Source organism: Caretta caretta, chromosome 10 (genome assembly GCF_965140235.1).
Source record: "Caretta caretta isolate rCarCar2 chromosome 10, rCarCar1.hap1, whole genome shotgun sequence".
Taxonomy (NCBI): domain Eukaryota; kingdom Metazoa; phylum Chordata; order Testudines; family Cheloniidae; genus Caretta; species Caretta caretta.
This window is the reverse complement of record NC_134215.1, coordinates 47,830,862-47,851,542: the sequence shown is the minus strand read 5'-3', so window position 1 is coordinate 47,851,542 and position 20,681 is coordinate 47,830,862. Positions and strand designations below refer to the sequence as shown.

Here is a 20,681-nt window from a genome sequence, read left to right as displayed (position 1 = left end):
CTCTGTGACAGTGAATTGTGTATAATATATGTGATTTATTTTAAGATCCATGCTATGTTGTGCAAAGTGAAAACAATAACAATGTCAACCCTGTAAGGTTATTCATTTATTTTCATTAAATATGAAGACTAAATAATGAAATTAATAAACTTTCAAGCTGAACGTATATTAATTCTAATGAACAATGCCACATTATGCAGTATTCATTTTTGAACGTTTATAATAAGCAATGCTCCGGGGGGAGGGGAGGTGGGGGGGGGCACAAGATGGAAGTTTCGCCTAGGGCACAAAATATCCTTCAACCAGCCCTGCCAGCCTGCAGATGGGACAAGGTCGATGGGTGGGAAGGACCGGGGCATTCTCACAGGGTGCGGGAGGCGACACTTGGGTTACTATACAGCACGGGGAAGGGAGAGATGACCAAGGGAGGAGAAGTCTCAGCAGGGAGACAAGTTTCTCCTTTGGGAAAGTTTGTAGCCCCGGCGCCAGAGCAGTTTGGCAGCAGAATACCCTCCAGGTTTGCCTCGTGCTCTGAAGATACTGCTACCACTCAGGAGGATGCAGCAAGAGCGAGGCTGGGTGCCCTTGGCCATAAGCTCTGGCAAGGACAACAGAGGTAGGCACGTGCCAGTAACGTTACACAGCCATGCTAAGCCCTTCTGGCTGGAGAGAACTGTGGCTCTGGGAGGAGGGGTGGGCTCAGCTCTGGGGTCTGCCCCCTGGAATGACAGCCAATCACTGAGGTAATAGGTGGCAATGCCAGGACATTTCCAAACAGAGAGACAGGCGGTAAATAAATCAAACAAACACAATGACTTTCCCTGAGGAACTACGGCCTCGACTTCTGGTGAGCGAGCACTGACCCGGGTCCCTTACCTACCCAGAGCAAGGGCTGCTCATCTAGCTAGGCCCCAAACCCCCTCTTTCACTACACCATTAACCCTGGAAGGGAGGACAGCATCCATGGCTGCCTGTTTGTTTCCCCAGGTGCTGAGTGCCTCCACCCATGTGGGTACAGCAGATCTCCTAAACCAGATGAGGGAGGCTGCCTGGGACCTTTCAGGGAGATCCTGGAAGGTGCACTTGGAGGACATGCAGAAGGTAAAGGGTTAGCATGCTGCAGGAGCAGATCACAGACTCGGATGGGGGAGGAGGGCTCTCGCCCTGCTGGAACAGCTGTAGTCCAATGTAATTCCTTCAAAACCCAGCAAAAATCCTTACCAATCCCCAAGGTACAAAGTAATGACTATGGAAACTACAGTAGAATCCCTGACCCTTTGCTGGTGGGACTGAGTGTTCTGGCTGACGGTGGCGAGGCCAGGTGTCCTGTCTAGTGTAGGAAACAGAAAGCTGGTGCAGGAAGAGGATATTTCCATACTTAGATAGCTTTCCTCTGCTCTGCAGGTTTTATCACCTTGGCTACTGCACGACCTCAGCCCAGCAGCCCACGGGCCAGACCTGCTTCTCCTTCTGCAGACATTAGTTGGAGTAGTGAGTATGATTCCGGAGGAAGGCAGGCTGCCCTTGGCCAGCAGGTGCAGCAAGGGTAAACAGAAGTGAGTCCCAGTCTTTTGTCCACCTGCTCTTAATCTTTCTGTAGTGAGAGGCTTCTGCCCTGAGGTTGGGGTGGGGATCAGCTCTCGGCTCCGTTTCCTGCCCACTACAAGGACACAGCTTGTTGTTGAGGGACAGTTAGAGCTCAGAGGTCAATGCAAAGGAGTTGTCCAGACTCGGAGCCTGACAGGATTTTTCTCTCTTCTGTTCTCAGGGGAAACCCCAGGGCCTCCCAGCTCCAGGAGCTGCTGGGGAACAAGTTATGCTCAGGTGGTTTCCTTATGCAGTGACTGCAGAGAAGCGAGAGGAGAAGGAAATCCAGCTCCTCCTCTGTTCCTGTTACACCTGCAAGGCCCTATGGGAGTTTCAAAACTAACTTGTTGGCACAAGGTTTGAGGATAGCATGGAGCATCCCAGTGATCTGTACATAACAGAGCTGGGGGCAGGGCAGAGAGGCCAGGTGGGGTTTCCCTGCCTTTACTAGAGAATTAACGGTACAGAAATGGATTCACAACCATGTTGTGTTTTGCTTTACTGTGGTGGAAGAGCAGAAATCAGGCCCCAGAGATAGGGCTTAAAAAGAAGGCCGTTCCTAAAATGGGATCATTGGACACATGCCTAGAGAGGAAGGAAGGAGAGAGAGCTGATGGAGAAAGATATTTCCATACTGAGATGGCTTTCCCCTGCCTTTGAAAGGTTTTATGGCCTGGGCTCCTGGAGCACCTCAGGCCAGCAGCCTAGCAGCCAGCCCTGCCTCTCTTCCAGCAGATACTACTCAGGGTAGTGAAGAGGAGGCAGGCAGAGGAAAAAGAGAGTTTTTTCTGCAAATCTCCAAGGGAAGGTGTAGAGACAGGTGCACAGAAGCAGCACAAGCCCTGGGAGTCAAGCATATCCCAGTTAGCTACACTCGAGGAAGTGTACGAGGCCTATTCATGGGGTCTCTGCCCCACTTGGAACCTCCCACAGCCTCATGGGCTCAGGGCAGGTAAAACCAAGGACACCCAGAGGCTGACCTGGAATTCTCTCTGAAGGTGTGTTAGGCCTACCAAGGTTACCCTGAGCATCTGTGCTTACATCACACACTGATTCCCTTGGGCTTCTAGCACCCTATCCACCATTTCTCTCTCTACTAGGCATAGTGAGGCCAAGGCCAGTTGGGGAGCTTTGGTTGTGGTGACAATCTGGCCCAGCACGGCCTGCTGGACAGAACCATTAAAGCAAGAGAGCCTGAGAAAGCGTGTGGCTGGGAGAGAGGATGACAAACTAAGCAAAGCCCCACAGCAGGCTTCACACACAGCCCCAGGATCCCCCAGCTGCCTCCGTGTGTAGCATTGGGCTCCCCCTGCAACCAGCTCCAGATTCCCCCAGCCAGTCCCACTGGTAGCATCAGACTCTTCCCCCACCCCGGCTGGCTCCCTGTGCAGCAGCCAGCTATAGCTGGTGCCCTGCAGCCTAGCTTCCTGTCAGCAGCTGCTCTCCCCTTTGATCCCATTAGCTGTCTTGCCTTCTCTGACTGGGCACTCTTCCCTACAGGACACCAGCAGCTGGAGGGGGACATGCCAAGAGCTCATGAGCCATCTCAGCACATTGTTTAATAAACTAAGAAAACCCTTATTTGATGCCACCCACCTCCCCAGCACCAGGCAGCCGGCCCCAGCACCTGGCCAAGCCACCTTACTCCCCTGCCAGGTAGCCCCTCCCACCCACCACGTCCCTCCTCACTCCCCATCCCAAGCGGGGGGAACACGGTGAGCAGTGGGGATTTCTGGAGGGGGAGTGGTGGACTTACCGGCAGGCAGCAGCAGGTAGCAGTGGAGGCCTTGGGGAAGGGGCAGGGCCAACACAGCCCAGGTGTCATGGCAGCGGGTCGGCAGCAGCTGCACCAAGGAAGGCTTAGCCTTCTCTGGGCTGGGCACGGAAGATGCTGTGCCTAGGGACGCATAAGGTATAAATCTGGCCCTGCCTGCATGTCAGAAGCACATCCAGTGGGGCCTGCCTGTGGCTGGGTGGGAAGGGCCAGGGCACTCTCACAGGGTGCGGGAGGCGACACCCGGGTTACTATGCAGCACAGGGAAGGGAGAGATAGAGGGAAGAGGCGTCTAGGCATTGAGACAACCTTTCCCTTTGGGAAGGTTTGTGGCCTTGGCACCGGAGCAGTTTGGCAACAGAATACCCTCCAGGCTCGCCTCGTGCTCCGAAGATACTGCTACTGCTCAGGAGAATGAAGCAAGAGCAAGACTGTGTGCCCTTGGCCATAAGCTCTGGTAAGGACAACATAGGTAGGCACATGCCAGTAACATTATACAGCCATGCTAAGCCCAGTACAGCCTGTTGGACAGGAGAGCCTGAGAAAGCATGCGCCTGGCAGAGAGATAGATGATCTAAGCAAAGATGGGCGATAGATTTCTCTGTTCCAGGGAGCTCCCCATTTCCCCAGCCCTGCAACATCCCAATAGTTCCCCTCTGCAAACTGGATCTGCTCCAGAGACGGCAGGAATGGACTCTGGGACCCAGGCTAGAGTACTCCCTTGCAGGCCACAGCCACCCAGCAGGCTTCATGCATGGCACCAGGCTCCTCTTGCTGCTGTCAGCTCCCAGCTGCCTCCCTGTGTGGCCCCTGCTGCCTGCCCTGAACAGTGCCAGATTTCCCCAGCCAGCCCCACTGGTGGCACTGACTCTTTCCACCCCCCTCAATGCCCCAGCTGACTGCACTTGCAGCAGTCAGCTATAGCTGGTGCCCTCCAAGCTTGCTTCCTGTACATACTGCAAAAATGTAGTTCCATGCTGATCTTAGGAGGAGGAGTCACTGTATAACACACCTGGATCTCTGGCTGTTCCAGGGAAGTGTCAGCTCAGACTAGACTGCCATCCTTAAACAAGGCCAGCTGAGCAGCACTGCTTTACTGGGAAACAGGCAGAACCTAGCCAGCCATGGTTGTGATTCATAACCAGGTCTAGGAGGGTCCAGATTTCCTCTAGCTCTGAGGAAAGTTGGGTGTATTGTCCACCATCCCCTTCCTGCTGAAGGGGCATCTTTAGAGCTGCTTGGCTAGATGTTTCCTCTGTGAAACTACAATAAGCCTTAGATGTGCCCCAGAAGGTTTAGGGAACTTGTCTGTTCGAGTGCTGACATCTTAAACTACTTGTCAGCAGGAATACTGGAGACTCCCAGTGCCACAAGTTTTCCCTGCAAAGGTCCATAGTCAGCTAAAGATTTGCCCAACAGCAAATGCTTTGCCGAGCTTGATATTCTTGGCTAAAGGAGGAATATAGACTGTCTAGCTGCAAAGCTCCTTTCAGCCCCCTCTGCTGTAGTATGGGGTGGGTGTATTGCCATGATGGGGAGCAGAGGATTCTGTGGAAGGAGACAGCACTGCTAATAAAGCCTCCTTTAGCTAAGGGCTGAATCTGGAAGACTGTTAGATGGTCAGCTCTGGGCTACCCTTACCCCCCCCCCCCCCCGGCCTCTCAATAAGCACATGCCAACAGGGTATATTCTTAGACCATTTATTCAGAATCACACACAGTACACATTCACTGAAATGATTGCCACAGCTGAGAAACGCATATAAAAAAGGGGCACAAGTTAAATCAGTTTGCTGTGAGGGGAAAAAATATCTGCTGTTGGCAGGGAAAGCTATGTCAGCAGCAGGCACTTTGAATAGGAGTGGACTGTCACCCTACTACATTCAGCCTCATACTGTTTGCTACTCTTCCCCCTCTCCCCCCAAAAAAACCCATGAACAAACCTGATGGAGATTGAGGACTACAATAGGAGTCAGTTTCTAAGGAACACATTATTCTGTATAATTATGTTTAGACCAGTAGTTTCTCAGAAATGCAGACTTGCTGAGAGTTTGAAATGCAAGTCGTCCATGATGCAGAAGTAACTGCCCCATTACCCAGGTAATCCAGCTGTTTCTCTGAAGAGCACAAGAGAAGATTCTTTAAGTACATGGTGCTTAAGAGTGAAAGCATCCCAAGTACTGGAATAGCACCCTTCTTAGTCTAGGTCACCAATCTAGAGTAGATTCTCAGCTTCCTCAGAACATGCTTTGGCTTCTGCCACCTCAGTTTGACAGGTGACATTTCCCAGAAAGTTGGAAGTGCCTATCATTCAAGGACATATTGGCTAAGGAGACATGGCCTTATAGTGACTCAAACTGACAGGCTATTTCCACATCCCTGGGATGCTGCCACCAAATAAGCTAACTTGGGCAGGAGTCCACCTGGCTGGTGAAAGCAAATCTGGGCTGGATCTTCTGTCTTTGCTCAGACCTACAAGATGGAAGAGTTACTCTTCTAGAGAAAAAGTCATGGATGCTCTTAAGGGAAGAGTGTCCTCTGGTTAAAAGGGGAGCCTGGAAGGGAGCTGAGGAGGAAGGAATCCTCACTGGAGGATGCTAACAGCTTCCAGAGGACTTGCCTAAGCAGGAAATGACAGACCAAGGAGGGAGGTCTGAACCACAGCAAAAAACTTCTAGGAAGCGGAGATGGGAGACCTTATCTTAACTCAATTAAGGGCCTGTTTGAGAGGCAGTTGCCTAGAGATTGCATTAGTACTTCTACGAGAGTGTCTGGGAATGAGATGATCTGATGTCCTTCTGTAGCTTAGGACAAATGTCCTCCCTGCTCAAAGAGCTCAGCTAGTTTAAGCAGTCACAAGACTGCCCTTGGTTCAGAGTTACAGAAACCAGGTATCTTAAGCCTCCTAGTCACAGCAACCATCAGAAGACAATGTTTTGGCACTGTAGCTACAGATACTCAGTAGCAAGCCATGATACGAGTAGGAGACAGTTTAAAACATAACTTAAAACATTAAGTCAAATGCATGCTTACAATAAAACTTCCCTATCTCATAGGGGATTTCTGCTTAAGTCAGGGAGAGCTGGGGGCATTAACACTGAATACCTAATCAGAACTCTTGCTAGGTCAAGAGGGCCTTCATCCAGGAGTTATTTCAGGTTGATAGAAGTCTGCCTCCTCGTGTTCCCTTGGAGGGAGCAGCTAGTCCTCAACAAGAGAGCTGTGCACAATTTAAGCATCACAGAAATCTTTTACTACAGCACTGATGCTCTTCAAGGAGGGAGGTGATGTCATTTCTTCCGCCAAGAAGTTAGCCAGGCTACACCTGGTGCTGCCACCTCCCTCCAGAATGTGGAAAAATGAACCCAGTTGCGGCCACTATTTTAGTTCTATAGTGTAGATAGAGTTTATTTAGGGTGCAGACATGAAATTGTTATTTCATACAGCTGAGAAAGTTTGCTCCATCCAACGATTTTAGAATCATTCACATTTGGAAAGCAGCATGAATACTGACACCCCTATCAGAGACAGTGCTTTGAATCTTCCTGTTTCTACAGCAGGTTGGAGATTTAGGCCCATGAGCCAGGAGGAAGAACTTGTATATTGCATCTTCACTCACTGGCAGAGAGTTTTGTAGGTGTGTACGAATGTCTGCCATCATCCTGCAGTTTAAAAAGAAAAAAAAGAGTTTAAGTCACACCCCTAGAGATTTGCCTGTGTCCTAGATAGCATCTTCTCCTGTCCCCAAGAGGCTTCCCTTTGGGACCCTGTACTCAGTGACTTTTTGCTACAGAGGGGCAAGTCTACCTCATGAGGGAGAGCTCCATTATCCTAGGGAAAGGCATATATGGAAAGGACTAACACTGCATTATGTGGAATGAATTAGCACACAATGCTAGCATATTCCTACTCCAGGCAAGGAGCAGCTTGCTGTCTGGAGCATTGCATCTCCCCCTCTAGTGCTGGATCTCAGCTTGGAAGGAAGGATCACCAAATATCTTAATATTAGAAAGGTATGGAGCCATGGGGATTTGGTAGTTGTCTCTTCAGTGGAGAAAGGAAGATTCAGATAATTGTATGAGTGAGGGTATTAATAGATCTGCAAAGCTGCACTCTAGGACATGGTAGGAAAGCCCATTAAGCAGCAACACTGGCATCCCTAGACCACCTGTTACCTCCTTGTTTGTGCCACCTTAGTATTGCTACCAGGCCCCAGAATACTAATCTGTATTCACCTTAGGCATGGAATTTAAGTAAGGAAACATGCCCCCATCCCCGGACTGTTGTTGTTACTTGCCTCTTCAATGGTAGAGCGGAATCCTTGATTATCCAGTTCAAATGTCTGTGTCCCTGCTTCATGGTCTCTCCCACCCTGAATTATAGCCTTGTCGTGCCAGCCAAATAGCCCAGAATTCAGGTACTAGTCAGAAAAAAATTACACCATAAGTGAGAGAAGAGATTTGTGCTAACAGGCTAGTGAGAGGCACAACCAGTTGCTAGGAAATGACCGACAGCTGCTCTGAATAGAGAGCTCTGAACTGCATGCACCCTTTTGTAGGCTAGCCCACATAGTGGCTCAGTGGACCAGGCTACTGGACAAACCTGTCTGAGCATATAACTTTTGTACAAGAGGCAAAAAGTTACCACCTGGAAATGGAGCAATTGGTGGTACATATTAACTCTGCTTTACTGCTAGGTGAGCTCCTACATCTGAGGCTAGCCTCATTCCTTATTTGAAAGTTATCCAGGAGGAGACAAAGTTGACCAGTATACATTTTATACAAGTGTTTCCACTTATGTTGCTCAAGAGCAAGTTACAGCCCATCCGTTTGGATGCCAAGGAGTTTTTGGGTTAATAGCCAGTGTCTGTTGGTAGATCCCTGGTTACAGGAGCAGTCACCCGCAAGTGAATGGAGAGAGTACAAAAAACTGGACAGAAAGTTCAGATATTGTGCCTTCTGCCAGAGGCTATGCTTACTAAGTATTACTACCACCTTACCAGCAGAGCCACAATGGGAATGGCAATTAGAACAAGGCCACACATGACAATAATTGCCATGGCATATCCAGGGAAACTTGGATACACAAAGGGAGGTTCCAGTTGGTCATCTAGAGTCAAGAGAGACAGTTAGTCCTACAGCTACTATGCTATGCCCTGTCAAAGAAAGTCAGATTCTTTTTAGTAGCACCCCCTTCACCGCCAATCTAGTGATCACCACAGCTTTATTTTTAGCTAAGCTATTTGAATGTAGCCCTTATGGGAGTAGTTTCTACTCTGCTGACTCAGCTTCACACCCTCCCCCCAGTCTCCTGCCCTCCATCAGGCACTCAGTCTAGTATCATTCTTTCTTCTCCAATGAAGAGGAGTCTCAACTGGTACATTAGGCCAGTAGTTCTTTGGAGCCAATCCCTGTGGGCGGTTTGAAGCAGTGGTGTGGCCAGCTGCCATAGCCAACAATTTAGAGTTGCACCTTATGCAGGGCTCTTGAGCCTCCATTGGCATAGGAAGCGTGACAAGCTCTTAGTTTTGGGTGGCAGGGGAAGAGAAATAATTGATGCTTCCCCCCAGGTAAAGCAGTAGCACAAACATGGGGTTGTGGTTCTGCTCCTGAAGTTTAGTGCTTTTGAGCAGGGAGCTTCAGACTGGAGGTCTGTTCTACAGCTATGTTACAACAGCTAGATAAGACTTCAGAATTTGACCAACACCATGCTGAAGACGTCTAGTATTCCAGCTAGATCCCCAAGCAGTCATACCTGCCACTGTGAAAGAATACGGGTCCACCTGAAAGCCTGACCCAGCCAACATGTGACCTGGACCAACTGAAAGAACAAGAGTCTGCAGAACATCTGTACTGGCTGGGGCAGGGTGCTGGAATACAACATCCCCGTGACAGATCAGGGAGCCACTTCTGTGGAGAGAGCAATAGATTCCAGTGAGGCACAGTAGCAGTCACCCAGAGGGCCACAGGCAGTCTGGACTTGAGCCAGACCCATGGCTTTTAACCCAGGGCTGCATCCTGGAATCATTCAGTCTTAGACTCCCAATTGTCACAGGCTCTAGGCTGCATGGGAATTAAGATCCACTGCTTCTTATGGGGAATGGTTACCTTCTAGCCAGAGGTTCATTGAAGTTGGTGGGAAACTTAGTAGGTAGAAGAGGGAGGCATGCTTTTTGGATCCAGAAACACCATTACTGTAGTGTGGGAGTCTCAATAATGGATTGAGACACAAACATGTGACAAATGCTTTGGTCAGGCACTTTCAGCTGGCATCTTCCTAACCCTACTAAGGTAGTGATATATTCTAGTACAGATACATTGATCCCTTGGTGCCCCAGAAGACAACCTTGTAGGAGGCAGACAAGAGGCCTTCCAGCCTACACAGAAGCAGAGCTTTTACTCACAGGAAGTCTCGAATTACCACTTGCAGGAGGCCTTGGTATTTCCTCAGGGAATGCATCAGCTGGAAGAGTGGATCAGAGTTAGACTGATTCAGTTCCCCTCCCACAGGCATTTTGTCCCATTGTGAAGCCTCTGCCAGCAAGGTACTCAGAACATCTGTCTCCAGCTCAACCCCATTCAGACCACTCTTTCCTCAGCAGGAGTCAGACCCAGGCTTAAGAGCTAGAGCATGGCTACACTCGCCAACGTAGAGCGCTTTGAGTTAAACCAGCCTTTGTAGAGCACAGTAGGGAAAGCGCTGCAGTCTGTCCACAGACAGCTTCAAGCGCACTGGCATGGCCACATTTGCAGCGGCATTGGGTGTGGTGCATGCTGGGATAGCTGCCCATAATGCAAGTGACTGCAATGGGCTTTTCAAATGGGGGGTGGGGAGTGGAGTGGGTTGTGTGTATGTGGGGGGAGAGTGGGTTTTTGGGGGGCTGAGCGCATGTCAACATGCTGTCTTGTAAGTTCAGACAGCATCAGACCACTCCCCCTGCTACCTCCCTCTCACACACAGCATTTCACAGTAATGGTTGCTTTGTCTCAGAGCAGATAAGCAGCTGGCTGTCAGAAACTGAGCTTTCAAAGGGCATTTCTACATTCCTACAGTGATTCAAAAAGACAATGAGAAGAGTGGCCACTTAAGGGGATTATGGGATGTTTCCAGAGGCTGATCAGAGCGCAGTAATGCAACCCCTCGTCCACACGGGCACTGCAGTGCTCCAGCGGGGCACAGCAAAAAGGTTATTCCACTTGCCGAGGTGGAGTACCAGCAGCACTGTAGCCAGAGTGCTCTGCATGCCTTGCCAGTGTGGATGGGTAGTGAGCTAGTGTGCCTGGGGCTCCTTTATTGCCCTGTAACTTGCAAGTGTAGCCAAGCCCTTAGCTTCACCCACCAGTTAAAGTTGTGGGAGCTCCAGCAAGGACACACTTGTCTGGAGTAACTCAGACGCCTTAAAATCCATGTCAATATTCTAGGCTGAGCCTGGAATTCTATTAGAGCCTCGCATATAGGACACCACGTTAGGAAGCCAAGTGAGCTTTGAAGCTCAGACGCTACGAAGTCTGATTAAGCGTAGCATGCTCCAGTAGCGTAGCCGTAAGAAGCAGTTTAGTTGCAACTCCCCCTTCCCTACCACAACCCTCCAGCTGAAGCTTTTGCTGTGATGGAATTTTACAAAGTTGTTTGATTTGTGAGATCATTTAAGTGAGCAACAAGAGCGAGCAGACTGTCCCCCGCAAGAGCCTGGTTTCACTAGAGAGCCTCGGGTGGGGGATTACTGGTGCTCCAAGCCTCTGGAGACACTAGTTATGATAAAGCACTGTAACCATTTTATTCCAAGTTGAGAGTGCTCCTTCTCCTAGCAGATGGGGTAGTCCAAGGCCTATATTTAGGATTAGTCTAAAGCCTTGAAGTAAGGCTTTCTAGATTCCTCCTTTCTGCCCTTAAGATCTCAAGAGGGATTCTATGAGGTCTCCTCTCCATTCCCAGAAGGATCTCAGAGTACACTGGTGTCACTGGCTGGAAATTGGTAGGCCTACCACATCAGCAAGGTCCCTGGTGAGGTTCTGGTGTTCCACAGAAGAGTGATCCAGCAGTTTCTCATTGACTGTCCTGTTGTTGATCAGGAAGGAAATGGGGAAGACCTGCAAGCTAAGCCTTGAATCTGGAATTGGAAGGAGAGATTCGAGCTAGATAAGTGTTTAGTGGCCTCTACCAGTCAAGAGGAAGTGCTGGAGGGAAGGGTACTGACCATCCACAGAGAGAGTTGTCAAGTCTACAGAGTAGTTAACAAGACCCCTCAGTGCTTCCAGAACCTGGCTGACATCAGCATGGGCATGTGTGTCAATGTAGGCTTTGCCACTGATCTCCAGGTCACCATTGATGTCCCTAAGGGAGAAGAGTTTTAGCAGGGCACAAAGGTAAAAGCCAGCAGGGGTTTGGAGGCTTGCCAGCACACGTCGCCACATTTCATTTGGTTACTACAACAGTACTGCAGCCACCCAGTAGAGTCACTCATTTCAGATCATAGTCTCTGCAGACTACGAAGTCACAACAGAGCGCTGCAGCAGGACTGCAATCCCCCAGGACTTGCTGCCCTAATAGCAGGAGCTCATAAGATGTACTTTTGCCACCCAATTCTGCCCATACCACCACAAAAACACCCTCCCCCCCCCCCCCCGCCAGACTGTGGTAATTTGCAGGAAAACACTATATCTCATCAGTTTACCGAGGAGTAGCCTACATTTTGTTTGAGTTAAGCATTTTACATGGTTTAAGATCTGCTTTATTCTTTTAGTGATAAAAATGGTGTCTGAATTCCATGTGTATATTCTAATATATTAATGGACTTTTAGTAGCATAGGGTGGGGTGGAAATCTGCCTTTTGCAGGATCTAAGGTTTTTGCAGGTAGGAGTGGGATTTAAAAATATATAAAAATCTATGTATGAAACAATGCAGGAGCAGGATTTCTAAAAAAAAATAGTCCCATGCAGGGCTCTATTTCACAGCAGTTGCATTTAAGACTGGATGATTAATACCTGCCCCTACTCATCCTTTAATTGGCTTTTATATTCATGGAGGGGGGATTTTTATTTCAATACAGCCAGAGGCTATTGACTAGGTTGGAGCCAGTGCTAGAACTAGAATGAGTCCAGTGCCCAACATGCTGCTTCAGGCATTTGAGAGATCTTTCATCACAGGATGTTGCATTGTGATACAAGATAGTTCTCATTGAAGGAACAGGATGTACTCCTCCCCTCCCCCGAGTAATGTTAGCACCACAGCATGGAGACCTTGGATTTCTACCTCACAGGTCTACATGTTTGTCTCAATCTGGACTTGCAGTGACTCCTGCTATCCTGAATGTTCAGTGTTCTAGGTACGTAATGCAAGGAAATTATATGTAGTGTTGGATTCTTGCCTTCACTATGCTGCTTCCATTCCTTCCACCCTCTCATGCATCAAGAAGGCATTTAGCTTACAGACAGTGGCAACAGAAGCAAGTCATTGAGCTCCCAGGATTGCCTCTTCCTTAGGGAAGGAGTATTTGGTAGAGAGATACTATTAGATCAGTGACATCTTGTGGGTAGCTTGATTTATTGCAATGTCGCTATACACCCTACAATTCAGGGAGTCTCGAGCCTCCTCTCCTGTAGTCAATAGTAGTTGGAAGTTGCTGAATGGTTATTAGTTTCACCCCAGAAGAGGGTCTCTTCCCCATCCTCCACCCCCACCTGCACCCTAAAGCAGTCTAGCCAAGGCTATTTGGCTCCTTTGCACTCAGCCTAGCACTGCCCAGAGCTCCCCATTGGCTCCCCCACACTGCTAAGTAGCTACTTCTGTGTATATAGCTTCCAAATAAGGTCTAGAGCTCTTAAAGGAATCACCACCTCTTGAGTTGTCCATACCTGAGTCTGACAAAGGTGAAGTTCTTCACTTTGTACAGGGCCCCCAGAGATTGAACCACCTACAGAGAAGAAAGGGGACAATTTGTTTCCCAGCTTCTCCAGAAGAGGGGTTGTGGAGACTGAAGTGACAATTCAACAGGAACCTTATTCCTAATTCAGTTATTTAGGCCATTTCCATTCCCTAAATATCTCTTCATGTCCCTTGCAGTCCTTGATATGCAGCTGAGCCGCTCTTTCCTTTCACCCCAGTGGAACTAGATTGGAGTTCTGGTGGTCTATTTACTATGTGCAGCCATATGGTTATTTGTGCGTCACGGTCTTCACTAGCCTCTACTTGCAGGGCACTAAGACCTCTGCTAGAGTTAGTGAGTCACTCAGCCTTGCAAGATTGTCAAGCATTATCCTCACTTTGCAGATATCAAGTGACATACCCAACAGAACACAAGAGCCCACATTCCCATGCCTTAACCATGAGGTGATCATTCTTCTCTTACAAGAGATAAAGGGAGACACTGCTCCATTGTCATGCGATTCAGTATAAGAGTTACCATACCACATTGTTTAGTTGGTCCAGAGAGCCCTGGCTGCTCACCCCACCGAACGCTGCAATTGAGCCGAGTCTCAGAGCAGTGAATGAGACAGACAGCTTTTCTGGTTCTAGATTCTCAAAGCTGAAACCTAGACAAGAGGGAGGCAGAAGGGCAGTGACATTGCCTAGACAGAGTAATGGCCTGGTGTCCTGCCACCCTCCCCCTTCTCTGTCCAATGATGTTCAAGTAGTACACAGGCTTTAGGCCGTAAGCCCAAACTAGAAGATCCACTATTTTAAGTTGTGGCAAGGTAAACTTTTGGCCAGAGGGGGAGAGCACATGGGGTAACAACAAATCTGAGGTGGCAGGAGGCATGCTCCATCTCAGGGATGGAGGCACCCTAAGAAGGGTATGCAACTCTGATATTTTCCTTGAAGCAAAGTGCAGCATACTGTGAAAGCATCCCTATAACTGCTACTGCAGCAAATGCAGTTTACCCATGACACTGGATGGTTATCAAGAACCATGGTACAGTAGTCTCCAAATATATGGCTTGCATCTAATTGGGAGCCAACACCCCTTTCCCTCCCCATCACCCAATTATGATGGGTCACTGAGTGACCATGGAGATTACAGAAGCCACCTCTGGGAGGCACACACCACCTGGCTTGGTTATTGAAGGGCAGGCTTGACTGTTCCTGTGGCCATCTGGCCATGGGGAGGAGTGGTAATGGGAGCTCTGCCCTGCTGCTCGGTACCGTATTGTGTTGCTGACACTCAAGTGCTTACCATTTGACCGGACAGACTTGACATCCACTCTCCAGTCAAAAAAGGTGTCCATTTTCCTTTCCACTTCTGTGACAACTGTGCGGATGAGGTCAGAGTTTGTGGGAGCAGGGCCATCTCTCTGGAATAAAACCTCACTCTCAACAATGATGGAACCGTTCCTGTGAGAGGCCAGGGAGATAGCTAGATTAGAAGCTTTTAGTAGCATGATACAATCCTATCAGGTACTGTGCAAACACAAGTCATAGCTTTAGAAAGGCTATTCCAAAGGAACACCAGTTTAAAGTGTGAATTTGGTAGACCCCACTGCATTCGTCAGCCAATAGCCACCTACTGTCTGCTCTAGTAAACAGATGCTTGCTATCACTATGTGTACCCAACCTGCTCCTGTTGGGTGACTTGGTAAGTTATCCCATCTGGATGGGAAGGGAAGCAAGACAACCTGAAGTCCTTGACCTATAATGTTACGCCCCACCCGAGGCTCACCCTCTTCCCTGCATGGCTTACAGACATAAGCTAGTGATGGAATCTATGCACAGCACATTTAAAAGCTTAAGCATGAGGAGTACTTATGTTGTGTAAGATACTCACAAAAACTGGAGAATGTTTGCTTGGAGAAAGTTCTCATAGCTGGATAACATCTTGTTTAGCTAGAAACAAGAAAAGCCACTGGTTAAGGACACATTTTCACAGCTATTTCACTATGAACAGCTAAGGCTTACTGGAAGTGGGGTCAGACTTGTAGGAACCTGGACTTGTTTGTGCAGAGCCAGGAAGTGATATCAATACTAGTTGTTCTTGGATTGGGAAGTGAAGCAGAGATTCAAGAGAGAGACTAAATCGATAAGCACAGAGTGAGGGGGGGGGGGGAAGAGAAGGGTAGAGTCCACATGGGTCTGAAGGATTAATAGGAAATGCTATTTCAGCATTGCCATGCATGGAACAAAGAATTTGTTTTACCACAGTCCATGGTAAGTCTATGCACATTTGGGAGAACAAAGCCCCTTGTTTATAGACTGCTTGTCTGCAACTGGCTAGTGTTGATCATGACTAAAACCAAACTTTTGGCTATTCAGTGGTAGAATTATGTGCACTGGATACTCATTAAAGATGCCAGTCTGATGTGGATGGGTATTAGGATCTTTATGGGCTAGGCAGACTTTTCCCTCAAGGGAGCAGTCTTCATAGACATGAGCTGAAAACAAGCTACAAGTAGCTACTCAGTTGCAGCCTGGCAACCAGAGGAGCCAAGTTCAGCTCTAGTGACTGGCTGACTTCTAAATTCCAACACTTTCAGGAGTTCTACTTACAGTTAACTTCACTTCCTTCTCCAGCTTCTTGTACCCATCAGAAGACTTGTTCTTCAGGAGTTCTGTGTAAGCGATTCCAATAAGACGGAACTGCAGCGATAGGATATGCACAGGCAACTGCAGTGAAGGTGATGTAGGTCTAGTTGCAGAGCCAGTCTTTCCCCTAGGAGAGAAGCTCAGTGTTGGAACCTCAGATTCAGGCAGGATCTGCTTTGAAATGAGGCCAGTTTTGATTGTAGCCACCTGCTTGGCAGACACTGCAGCTGTGGTTAAGTTCGTTCTTGCAGCCATTGTCCTAGTTAATTCACTGAGGTCTGTTTTAGCTGTTGAACTGTGTTGGGAGATTAGCAGTAAGCGGGTGGACAAGGTTGATGTAGGAGGTATAAGCAATGTTGATAGAGTGGTTTTGTTCCAAGGCATCAGCTTAGTGGTCTTTGGTACAGTAGGAAGCTGCAGGCCAGGGGTGGTTGAAGGTCTGGCACTAGTGAGCAGGGCTGTTGTCTTTGTTGTGGGTAGAATGCTGGGGGTACTACGAAGGGAAGTCACCACACTAGGTTTGGCTTCAGCGAGGGGCTGGAGAATGGGAGCATTGGGCCCAAAAGACTGTGTAAGGTTTGTACTAGTAAGTAGTGTAGTTGTACTTAGCTCTGGAGGTGATGGCAGTGGAGCAGCTGTTCTATTTTTGACTGGTGTAGCCTTCTCCACAAGCACGGCAGTGTCTGTCAACCCAACAGCAGGTGCCATAACACTGACTGGAGACTCAGCAGAGGCCAACCCACTGAAGTTTGCTGCCTTTGTAGACACACCTGGGACTTTTTGCTCTCCCAGAGTTGCTGATGTGGGCTTCCATTCTGATGCAGCTGTAGTGGAAGCTACTGGGACACCAGCTGCTGTTCTAGGCACTGGAGTATGTTCCATTCCAGTAGGGGTTGAGCCACCAAGCAATGTTAGCCCTGTTCGGTTTAGGTACAGGGGAGTGGAATGGGTGATGTTTGTCTCAGTCTTCATTATGACACTTGTATCGCTACTTGTTTTAGAGGGCGGCAAAGGGAAGGTCTTATTCCGGGGAGAAGTGTGCACCTTTGGCCCTGGCTGGATGTCTGTCCCACTAGGCAGAGATGTGGTTGAGTGGGATAAGACCAAGTCAGCTGGGGTGGACAGCCTTCTTCTCATTCCTGGTCTACGGAGTGAGTAATGCTTACGTGCTGGCTGAGCTTGTGGCTTTGCTGAACTTGAACTGGAAAGCAGCTCTGTAGTTGGAGCATCACTTGAAGCTTCCAGCGGGAGCTCCGAGGAGCCAGGAGGCATTTTAGCCACTACTTCAGCAGCTGCTGGAGTCTGCTCTTTATCAAGGAACTTCACAGTTTTAGATAATTCCCTGTAGAGGGTGGCACTAGTAATGTTTGTAGCTGTACTGGCTCTTGAGACACTAGAGGATCTCTCAGGGCAGCAAGCAGAAGTACTGGACTGACTTCTAGGGCCCTTGCTAATAGGCAACATATGGGATAGAGAATTGGCTGCAGTGTCTTCATGCAGGAAGCCTGCAACAAGCTTCACACTAGCCAGGACTGTGGAGTAGGTCAAAGCCTGACTGGTACCAGCAACTGGAGTGTCTGGCTTGGAGGAGACACCTCTCATTAATTCTTGAGAGGGAGAAACTCTTGTTAGATTAGCAGGAGCATGTGTAATAATAAGGCTAGGAGAACCCTTTTGTTCCACAGCTGTACTAAGGTCAGACACCCAGGTTGGACAACTAGTGGAATCAGAACCAGTACATGCCATTTCAGTAGTGTGCTCTTTCAGTCTATGACCCAGCTGTCCCACTGGCAGGATTCTCTCTGTAGAGGATGTGCTGGCAGTCTCTGCATCAAGTTTGAGATGATCAAGGGGATGTGTGGCTGAGGAAAGGCCAACTCCAGCTGCAACTGAAGGGGGACCCTCTGTAACACCTCCAGTCAGCTGAGTCATATCACTGACTGCAACAGTGAGAATGTTAGAGCTAGTTACTAGACTATGAGGGACTCCAGGGACAATGGTCTGTTCTGAAGAGGCCTCAGGAAAGGTCTCTTCCAGCACCAGAGAGCTTGGAGTGTCACGGTCAGCTGGAAGGTCTAATAATCCTGATAAACTAGTAGTTAGAAGTAGCAGCTGGCCCAGCCCAGCAGTGGCTGGCTTGGGAACTGATGGTATGTGAGCCCTTGTTCCACTGTGTCCTGACAGAGCGGTAGGGATAGATCTCCCTACACCACTCTGTGAGGGAAACCCAGATGACACTTCTACTGAACTTGCATGCACCACACCAGGAAGAGTTACCTTTAGTGGCGAGACTGGAGCACCAGATGGGGGAGGAGATTGTGCAGTAGTGCTGACATGTACAGGTAGTGTTGGCCAATTAATTGACTCTCTAACAGTGGGCGAGACAGCCATCAGTACAGCTGCAGTAAACTGCTCCTCAGTCTCTACCTGTTCAGTGTGGCCTGCTAAGATGTCTGGAACAGTAAGGGGCCCAGGAGATGGGTGCTCTGTGAAGTGGCTCAGGTCACCCACATGCAGTGGTGCAGAAGCTGAGGTACTGGCCATTGGTTTGGCAGAGGGCAGTCTTGCTGTAGATACTGGGGCCTGGAGCAGGTTAGTGGGTTGTGACATGCTAACAGGAAGAGCGCTCAACATGAATTTCGTCACATCAGATAGTTCAGAGGGATGGTGTTCCTGGTTGGGCATGGTTACACTGGGGGATGTATCCAAGAAACTTTCTCCTGATGGAGGAGATGGTGTCAGAGACCCTGGCTGTGTCCCAGGGACAGTACCAAGCCACACTGGCTCCACAGGTTCATGAGCAGCCACACCAGTTGATATGGGGGAAGAACCTGGCCACCTACTGGTGATCAGTTCTATAGGGCCAATGTTAGTTGCTTCCAGAGATGTGGACTCTGGGAAGTTGTTACTCATGGTTAAGTTATCCTGGGTGGGAACAGCTGGGCTGGCTGGCACAGTAGGACTTGTGGTCAGTGACATTAAGTAGGAAAGTTCTTTGCTAGCCCTATATGTTGGAGGTGCAGAGTCCAGGAATTTAGGCAAGACACTAGTGGGACTACTTCTAGTGGCTCTCTGATCTAGGCTATTGCTGGGAGCCATTAGTGTGGCAAAGTGGGTCATTTTATACAGACCCCATGCATCACTAGTGAGACTGTCTACAGCAGCTTGTTGCTTCAAGCCAGAGTTTGAACTTGACTGAGCAATGGAGGCAGCATCTGGAGAAACTTTTAGGGGCTGTGCAGATGCCTTTGGAGCAGAGTGCAGTGAGTCATACTGCAAGAAGTCTGCATCTATCAGAAGGGATTGTGCTTGGGACAGAGTACCAGGTACCATTGCAGGGTAATTAGAGTCCATTGTGCCAACTTCCACAGCTTTAGATGCATGTGGAGAGAACGTCAGGTCCTCCTTAGAGGATGCCTGTAGCCCCTTAGGCTTCTCTTCTAAGCTTTCCCCTGTCATTTTGGCTAGCGCATCAAGAGTCAGAGAAGTTTCAAGTCTCAGAGTCTTAGAGTCAATGCCATTCTTATCTTTCTTGGCAGCTCTCAATTTATAATGCAGGCTCCCTTTTCCATCAAGCTTGAATGCAAGTGCAGAGATCTGGCTTAAGTCACTCCATTTGGCTTCTGGGAGGCTTAGCTGGTCTGTGGTGCCTACAGAGTCTGCCCGTAAGCTTCTAGCACGTTGCTTTTCCCCAGCAGCATGCAAGTCAGTTTGCCCTTTTACAATGTGGTTCAGTAAGTACTTGTTGGGTTTCATCAAGATGCCACCAGTAGCGTTCTGGGATAGCAATAAGTCAGGCTGCAAGGGTAAAGTTGTAGCCACAGTGCCAAGAGGGTTCTGACAAGGAGTAGCTGAAGACCCTTCATTACATGCAATGGTAGAAGCGAGAAAGCAGGTCACTGTAGCCAATATGATTTGCCATCTATGCCTTTTGGCAACAGTCACTAAGGCAGTGGCAGGGCATGGGGTTACTCTCATGGTGCTTTTTCTCCTTCTTGGGGAAGCCATTGTAGTGTCTTGCCCTGAAGACTTATCCATATGTGGCGGTCCTGCTCCATGATTTATCATGGGCAATCTCATCATGGCAGCTCAGCTGTGAAGAATTAGGAGATACAGTAGTTGCTTTAGTCTACAGTCCTCCCTAATTAAGGTAGCAGCTACTTTGGTAGCCCACGTCCCCATGGGATCCACTAGCCCAACTGCTAATGGAAGACTAAACTAATACCTTAAATAACCTGTGCAAGGCTGACACTCCAGAGGTTGAGCCAATTTAGTCCTTGCTGTTTATTAGTCAAGCTATGCAATGTTTTCCATAGATACCTGCTCCCTTAAAGAAAAAATAACCACATACAGTCTTCTCCAACTAGGACTTTAAACCAGGACCTTCCTATGCTGGTTTCAAATCAAGCAGTTCTTCAAATTAATCTCAGCTACAGCCTGTTTAACAAGGGGGCATGGGGGGAGAGAAGAAGAAGATTGGATAGATACTATTCTAGCCAAGAGCTTGTTTTCTTCTAACTAGTCAGTTCTGACATCAATCAAGAGCCAGGGCCAGAGCCTCAGTCTCCCACCACACGCTTATTGATGCGGCAATGGTCTTTTGTTGAGTATTAACATACCAGCTCTTAAATAGGTGTGTTCCTGTTTTAAATGGGTTCGCTCAACTACTTAAAGCCATGTTTAGATGGGACCTCAGAAGATGCAACAGTGCAGACTGCAAGTACTGGGTTAGATTAGAAACCCCAAGGAGTGGAGAGATGCCTTCTTTTTCCAGCCCTCCATTACTCCAGATCACCTATTTCAC

General features: G+C 48.7%; 2 protein-coding genes across 2 annotated transcripts; both read right to left on the bottom strand.

The window, feature by feature from the left end:
- Positions 1 to 5,045: 5,045 nt before the first annotated feature.
- LOC142073372 (uncharacterized) lies at positions 5,046 to 11,874 on the bottom strand. Its single transcript, XM_075132968.1, has 7 exons — positions 11,558 to 11,874; positions 11,346 to 11,470; positions 9,764 to 9,822; positions 9,115 to 9,269; positions 8,360 to 8,469; positions 7,658 to 7,780; positions 5,046 to 7,022 (listed from the first exon to the last, which is right to left on the bottom strand). Exons 1-7 carry the CDS (start codon positions 11,772 to 11,774, stop codon positions 6,972 to 6,974), a joined length of 840 nt encoding a protein of 279 aa, XP_074989069.1. The 5' UTR covers positions 11,775 to 11,874; the 3' UTR covers positions 5,046 to 6,971.
- On the bottom strand, positions 11,600 to 20,108 carry LOC125644197 (uncharacterized). The gene is made up of 5 exons (XM_075132967.1): positions 15,842 to 20,108; positions 15,123 to 15,181; positions 14,535 to 14,692; positions 13,216 to 13,893; positions 11,600 to 11,694 (listed from the first exon to the last, which is right to left on the bottom strand). The coding sequence occupies exons 1-4, from the start codon at positions 19,958 to 19,960 to the stop codon at positions 13,760 to 13,762; spliced, it is 4,470 nt and encodes a 1,489-aa protein (XP_074989068.1). The 5' UTR covers positions 19,961 to 20,108; the 3' UTR covers positions 11,600 to 11,694; positions 13,216 to 13,759.
- Positions 20,109 to 20,681: the final 573 nt, after the last annotated feature.